The sequence below is a fragment of the Vigna umbellata genome, chromosome 8, assembly GCF_029865625.1.
Source record: "Vigna umbellata cultivar VRB3 chromosome 8, Vumbellata_1.0, whole genome shotgun sequence".
NCBI lineage: Eukaryota > Viridiplantae > Streptophyta > Magnoliopsida > Fabales > Fabaceae > Vigna > Vigna umbellata.
The window spans coordinates 18,139,237-18,146,564 of NC_142172.1; the positions used below are offsets into that span (position 1 = coordinate 18,139,237).

The following is a 7,328-nucleotide window of genomic DNA, read 5'->3' on the forward strand; positions in this document are numbered from 1 at the left end:
TTTAATATTATAATTTAAAAAGATATACATTTTAATAAAATTAGGTATATTATATTTTCTAATTTATTAAAAATAAGTTGATTATTTAATTTTTATAATTCTTAAACATTAATTTTATAAATTATTCATAATTTTTTTTATAAACATTTTTACAATTAAATATAACATTTTATATTACTTTTATAACTAGGGACATTTTGGTAATCTTTAATTTCTACCAATTAAACTAATTTTTAAAATCTATCACATCAATCAAATCCTACACTAATTCTCACAAGCTTTACTTCCAAATCCACTCTCAATTACCCACAAATCCACTCAAAAAAACAACTAAAAAATTACCCTCAAATCCATTCAAATCATCTCTTCCAAATCATCTCTCCCAAATCCAAACGAACACACAGCCTTACTAAACATTTTCGCTAACTAATGTTTTGGGATGATAGAAGGTACTATATTGAATCTTCAAGATATATATATATAACACATGAGTATCTGCGAAAGGGAAATAAAAAAAGAAGTATTTTGCAGGTTTAGAAGCTTCGTTGCTTGACTATAAACATATTTAAATCTGAGAAATCTAAATAACAAGTTAGTTAGAACTTCGTAAAAATGTGTTCCCTTTACAATATTGCAATTCCGAATCCCAAACTTTACAAGATTTGTTTATGTCATGTTATCGAGGTGTATTATATATATATATATATATATATATATATATATATATATATATATATATATATATATATATATATTCATCTATGTGTGTGTGGAGCTAGAGAAGAAAAATGGACGTGATGCTTTACCATAAACAAGCAGCTGAAGGAATCTTTTAATAGGTCACGGCAAGTTAAATATCATTAATTATTAGGCCTAACTCTAGATTAAGTTCATTTAATTAAAGGATTTGTTTATGTGCACGAAAAAACCTTTTAGAGCTTGTATACAAAATTTGAGAATTTTTAAAAGTGTTGAATATATTTTATCAATTAAACAGAAAAATTGAAAACACTTGAACTGATATTTCTTGATCTTATTATCACGATTCATAGGGTTGGTAGAAGATTAATTTGTGTTCATTAAAATGCACAGGGTTGGTCATATACTTGTTTCTTAAAATAATCTATTTGAGCCAATTAATTAAACAAGAAAATTATTGGGTTTGGATAAATCAGAATAAAAAATAAGAAAATCATACAAAATAGATTAAAGTATTAATTTTCATCAGGTGTTCTGGACTGTGATGGAACTGAGCACCCTATCCAGTGTGCTTGTTTTCACTGTTTTCTCCTTTTCTGCACTTCTGGGGAGAGTGGATAAAAAATGTGTCTTTTTGTATTTAAAATATTTATTTTTATTAAAAAAAGTTGTTTGAAAAAATATTTTATTCCTTGAAAATAATTCAAATTAAAAAAAACCTTATTAGGATTGGAGGGGTTTAGGGGAAGGACCATCTGATTGTTAGAATCAATTTTTGAAGGACCATAGTCTGCAGAGTCTTGTTTTTTCTAACAACCCTAGTATGCTTGAAACTTGAAAGAGAGTGACAAAGATATATAGTGTCCTATATATATATATATATATATATATATATATACATGCTCTTAGGTGGTATGGGACATAATTGTCCTGCCAAATTCCATCACAAATTAAAAAAAAAAAAAGAAGAAAAAAACATAATCTTTCAAAGTAGTAATAAATACATAAAAATTCAAATATGTAGCTCCAATTTCAACCTGAACAGTGATTTTGGCATCTACAAAGCTGAAGAAAGCAGTTTTCTGTACTCTTGCTGGATTCTGCAGCAGACAGCTAAATAATAGATTTTGTAACCTTTATATTCCAACTTTGACATATTTAAGTGCCATATGAAGACAACATTTTTCAACAGTACCATGATATATATATATAAAATTTCACATTTATTCTTTTTTATTGTTTTTGTTTTCTGGTTCAAGACCATGATAATACTGCTTCTTGCAGGTGAACAGGATTTAGCAGGACCACGCCAAAATTTTGAGCTGGATTTGAATCCATCATTTGATAATGACTACCCAATTCAAAACCAATGGCCATGATCTCTCTCACCACTCCACACTTTTGATGTACCCATGTGTACTATATCAAATACTGGATAAAATAGGTCAACGACATGTTTTAAAAATTTTTAACATCTATCTGGGTACATCTTACTCTTAATAGTCCATTTAGCATTTTAGTTAAAAAAATAAAAACTACAACTTTCAAAACTTCATATATATAAGAGTAAATCAGAAATAAGAAGAGAGACAAAACTGTGTGTAGAAAAAATCACGTCAAGGTCACATGAAGCTGAATATCTCACAAGAATTGCGTTCGTGTTGATCAGCTTTTTTACTTTAATCAAAGTAAAAATGATTTGCAAAATAAGGTCACAAGTTACCCACATGGAACTCTGGATGTCATAAATGACAGGATACCGTTGAAGCAAGAAAACCACCTAACCACTTCTTTTCTTCTATAATAGAACGTGTCTCATTTATTAGCATTTTCTATAAACTCTGCACTGTTTCCTCATAAAAAAACTACCCTTCCGATTGAGAAGGAGAGTTAAACTGTCTACAACATCGAAAGCAACACATCATTTAACTATCGTTTAGGTATATACCATACTATTATATACGCATATTCATTTCACAATTCTCAATTCACAATTAATTTATCACTTCACCATCTCCCACAACACAAATATAGGACTTTCCACCCTCGTGTCCTAATCCGCACAAGAGGAAATATAAATAGACATTCTAAGCGCCCATCATTTTAAAATTTTTTCTACTTCCATCTTTCATAAAAACAAAACAAAAAGTATCAAATTTTCCATTAATTATAACGTTGTGAAGAAACGTTCATCTATTAATTACTAGAGTTTGAGTAATAAGATGAGAAGCGAAGAATGTTAATTTGAAGAAAACAAAACAAAAGTTTGATGTTCTGTAATACGATGATGTTAGATACAATTCGAGAACATTAAGAAATGTGTTGGTGTTGAAGCTCTTCCTCGAAACAGTAAGTGCAGCGAGTGGTGCAAGAGGAGGAGGAAGAAGAGAGAGAAGAGAGAGTGGTGGTGGTACTACAAATGGCGTTGGAAGAAGAAGAAGAAGAAGCAAGTGCGAGAGAGAACAAGAAATCGACGAAAGCACGGAGGATGTAGTGGTGAGTGTTTTGTGCATTGACCTTCAAGAACCAGCAGAGAAGGTCCTCGAGATCCTCCCAGTCTCTGACGCTGTGGGTGGCCACCATGTCCTCCATGGAGCGGCGGAAATCCACGTAAGGGTGCGTGGAGTCCATGGAGAAAACCACGCTGTTTTTGAAGGGTGGGAGGGTGGCGAGTTTCGCTTCCCATAAGGAGCTGGTAAAGTCCGGTTCGAAGAAAAGCCGGTCGGAGCGAAGGCCGCGAATGACCGTCTCGGTGGCGTCCACGGTGCGGGATATGTCGGAAGCGGTGGAGAAGCTGTCGGAGTTAGGTGAGTCGGTGAAGAAGGAGTCCGGAGTTTGAGCGATGGAGTTGGTGACGTCGTGGTTGGGGGTGGTGGTGGTGGTTGTGGTGGCGGTGGTAGCTCTGAATGAGAGGGTTCTGGGTTGGTGGCAAGATGGCCATGGCCAGGAGGAGGAGGAGGAGGATCTGAGATGGTGGTGGTGGTTGGTGGTGGTGTTGTTGTTTTTGAGACGAGAAAAGAACTTCATTTTGAAGAGGTTGTTAGAGAGTGAGAAGGTTATTAATGAATGGTCAGAAAAGAGAGTGTGTGGGGAGAAGATTATAAAGAAGAACGGGGACAACTTCAGTATACGTTTCGGATTACTTGGTGGGTCAACACAACAATACACGTTTCATAATTTATTTTTTTTTTATTTTTTTTTATTTTTATTTTTTACTTTTTCAGCCATAGAAGTAAATGTAACTCACCCAAATTTATTATCTCCATTTAACTATTTATTATTATTATTAGGTTAAAATATTATGATGGTAATTTTTTCTAAAATTTTAAGTAGTTTTTCATATTTTTATCAGTCTAAATTGATTTCAACTTTTGAAAATATGATACAATAATTTAGTTGTTAATATTATATTAACAATGTTAACTCATCGGGATTTTTTAATTTTTTAATTATTTACAGTGATAAACATACTCGCTCAATACGAATATTTCCTATTAATCCGGACAAATTTAAAAAATACTGATAAAAATAAAAACAAGTGTATTTATCATCTCCGTCTTAAACTTATATTATAACCTACTTATTTACTGAAGATGCACATAAAGTTATGATAACGTTTTCATTTGTCACTTTTATTTGTCATGTGTCATTATTAACACAAGAAACTATATTAATTTCTATAGCAAAATTGATATAGTTCAATAATATATAGAACGAATTTGAAAAAAAAAATCAATAGTAAAATCAATTTATTAAATCTTATTATTGCTAACTAAAATGTAAGCATTGCTATTTTCAATATATTATTTTATTTTATTGAGATAATGATTTCCCATTCAAAATGTATATTAATTAGAGTTAGACAACGTATTTCCCAAATTAATCGATTCCGAATTCAAATACTGATAAATAGAAGGTTGCATATAGTAACTGCTATCCACAATTACCTCTTTTAAAAATACGATAAAAATAGAAAAAGAGAAAAAAAAGTAACAGAATTGAATAACTGTGTAATTTGAAAATCGTTTTGTTAAATGTGTTTGACTTTAAAAATAAATAATTATTCTAACATTAACTTGTTTTTTCTTTTTGGAGGTAAGTTCAAATGGCAAAGGATATGTAGAAGAGTTTAGAATGAGAAGATTGGAAATGATTCAACGATCATAACGGAGTTTAGCTATTTTAGTAATAATATTTTAAAATATGACAAATTTATTGTTTTTGTTTGTACGTGCCAAGAAACATTCAAATAATTTTTTATGGGTATTTATGATATTTAATGAGGCAATTAATAATTCATTAATAACACTATTAAGTATTATTTTTATTAAAATTATATCTATTGTCAGTTACTTTTATTTTTTTCTGAATACACTGTATCACATTGTTTTTTAATTTATTTATAATCTTTAATCTTCATTTCACTTAAACATCAAATGAATGTTTATATCAGTATAGCATATAGTTTAACATTATTTAAAAATGAAAACCAATAACAATTTAAATACATGTCTTTATTTCAACCTCCTAACGTATTTTGTTGATAAAATTAAAATAAAATTTCAACGTTCAAAATAGACAATAGTTCAAATTTATTTCAACAAATTTAAACTCCGAATATATTCCTTCGTGATTCTTAATCAATTGTATATTTGACCTTTTCATTTATGTAACAATTTTTATTTGTTCAAAACAATGATAATTTAATATTATAAATAAAAATATTATTTTTCTTGAATTCTTCAATACTTTGTTATTAAGAAATTGTAACAATAATATCTTGCCTCCAGATACGTTATATTTGATTAAAATATATTACGTGAAAAAAAACTAGAAAATATTGATTCTATATTAAGCAGAAAAAAAATGACCTAAACAACAATTATTTGTTTCTATATCCTTACATAAATTTTGTACATTAAAAAATTACCACATTATATTTTTCTATAAAATTCATATTACAAATCATTAGATTTGAGTTAGATTAACATGTCAAAACATAACAATTATTTGTGATAGGAAAAATATATTAAAAAAATAATAGCAAAAGACATGGAAGACTAAACAAAACCCTTACAAAAAATACATGACAAGCATTTTTCAAAAAATCTAGAACTACTATAAACATACACATTTATACCTATTTAAAACAATAAATAATCATTCTAAATGACATAATATAATTTATAATGAATTTTATCTTTTACTGGTGACAACAATTAAATTTCTTTATTTTTTAAATCTTCAAAATATAAAAAAAAATTATGAGAAATAACTCTACCTGATTTAGTAATATATCAAAATACTTTAGAATTAGTGTTTTGAATAATTTTTGTATATATGTGTTTAATTCATTTTTTAGTTGAAAGAACAATTCACAAGATAATAATAATACACCTTTTCAATTAAATCTAGCGAACTAAAAGTTCAAATTATTTAAAAACATATTTTAAACAACTAAACTATTTAAAATTATAAAATACTTAATTTTTTAGTATTTATATATGGTCGTATTCTATTTTTCAGTTAGAAACCATTACTTGTATGATTTTTAAAATATTTATTATAGAATTCAGTAGGTTTTTTATATTATTTTGTACTTCATGTAATCAGATAACTGCATAAAACTGTTTCACAATAAATTCACATTTATGTCCAAAGTCAACCTATATGTATTTTAAATAAAAATAGTAACGACTTTGATTATTAATCATTAACAAAAAAAAAGTTGATGAAAATTTGAATTTAGTCTGTGATATTATAGCAAAGATGTTTTAATTACGCAACAGTTACGTTAATCTAACATATAATGCTTCTTCATTGATTAATATTTGAATTTAACAATGAATGATGTCATTAGTGTTTAAATTAAGTGTAACTACCTCATTACCGTTTTGTGGCACATTTTTTGAATCAATTATTTAAGCTCGTTCACCAAAATTGCCTCTTCAAGAAACTCTTAACCAAGTTTAATTAAACTTAAGATCCACTTTACAAATCTCACTTTCTTTTCTTTATTATTATTTTTTTTGTGCTGACTTGTATTCAAATTTTGAAAAATGATTTATAGACATACAAAAATTAGATCAACACTTTATATATATATATATATATATATATATATTTAGAGAAAGAATAAAATTAATGGATTTATTAGTTATACGATATAATATGAAGAGAGATAAAAAAAATGTAATAAATATAAATAAAATTAAAGTATATATTTATCATTGTTCTGAAATCTTCTTGCATAATGTGAGTACTTATTAAAATATTTGAAGCACAGCACGAGAAGTTTTTCCATCTTTTGAAATCACAAAAAATAATTTTCTCAATTGCAATAATAGGAAAACATGCTTTTATTAAACATTAGATATCTTTATGATTTATTCTGTTAGACTATTATAAAGAGAAAAATTATCGTTCTAGGTCACATAGGAAATTGTTCTCTTAAACATACTCCACAGAGTGCAATTTTTTATAGTGTCTTTCATTACTAACAGTTTTAAAATCCTTCTCAAATCTAAAGAATTTTCTTTTAAATAGTTTATTTCTTTTAAGAAACTATTATTCTAAACTTTAAATAATTCAACCTCACAGAGTATGTTTATACGATGCGATTTATATTC

At 27.7% G+C, this 7,328-nt stretch overlaps 1 protein-coding gene across 1 annotated transcript; it reads right to left on the bottom strand.

Annotated features, from left to right (window-relative positions):
* Positions 1–2,874: 2,874 nt before the first annotated feature.
* On the bottom strand, positions 2,875–3,954 carry LOC148194192 (transcription repressor OFP13-like). Its single transcript, XM_088097623.1, has one exon. It carries the CDS (start codon positions 3,724–3,726, stop codon positions 3,010–3,012), a length of 717 nt encoding a protein of 238 aa, XP_087953749.1. The 5' UTR covers positions 3,727–3,954; the 3' UTR covers positions 2,875–3,009.
* Positions 3,955–7,328: the final 3,374 nt, after the last annotated feature.

Coding starts and splice junctions, on each gene's coding strand:
- LOC148194192 (XM_088097623.1), bottom strand. CDS start 3,726: ATGAAGTTCTTTTCTCGTCTCAAAAACAACAACACCACCACCAACCAC.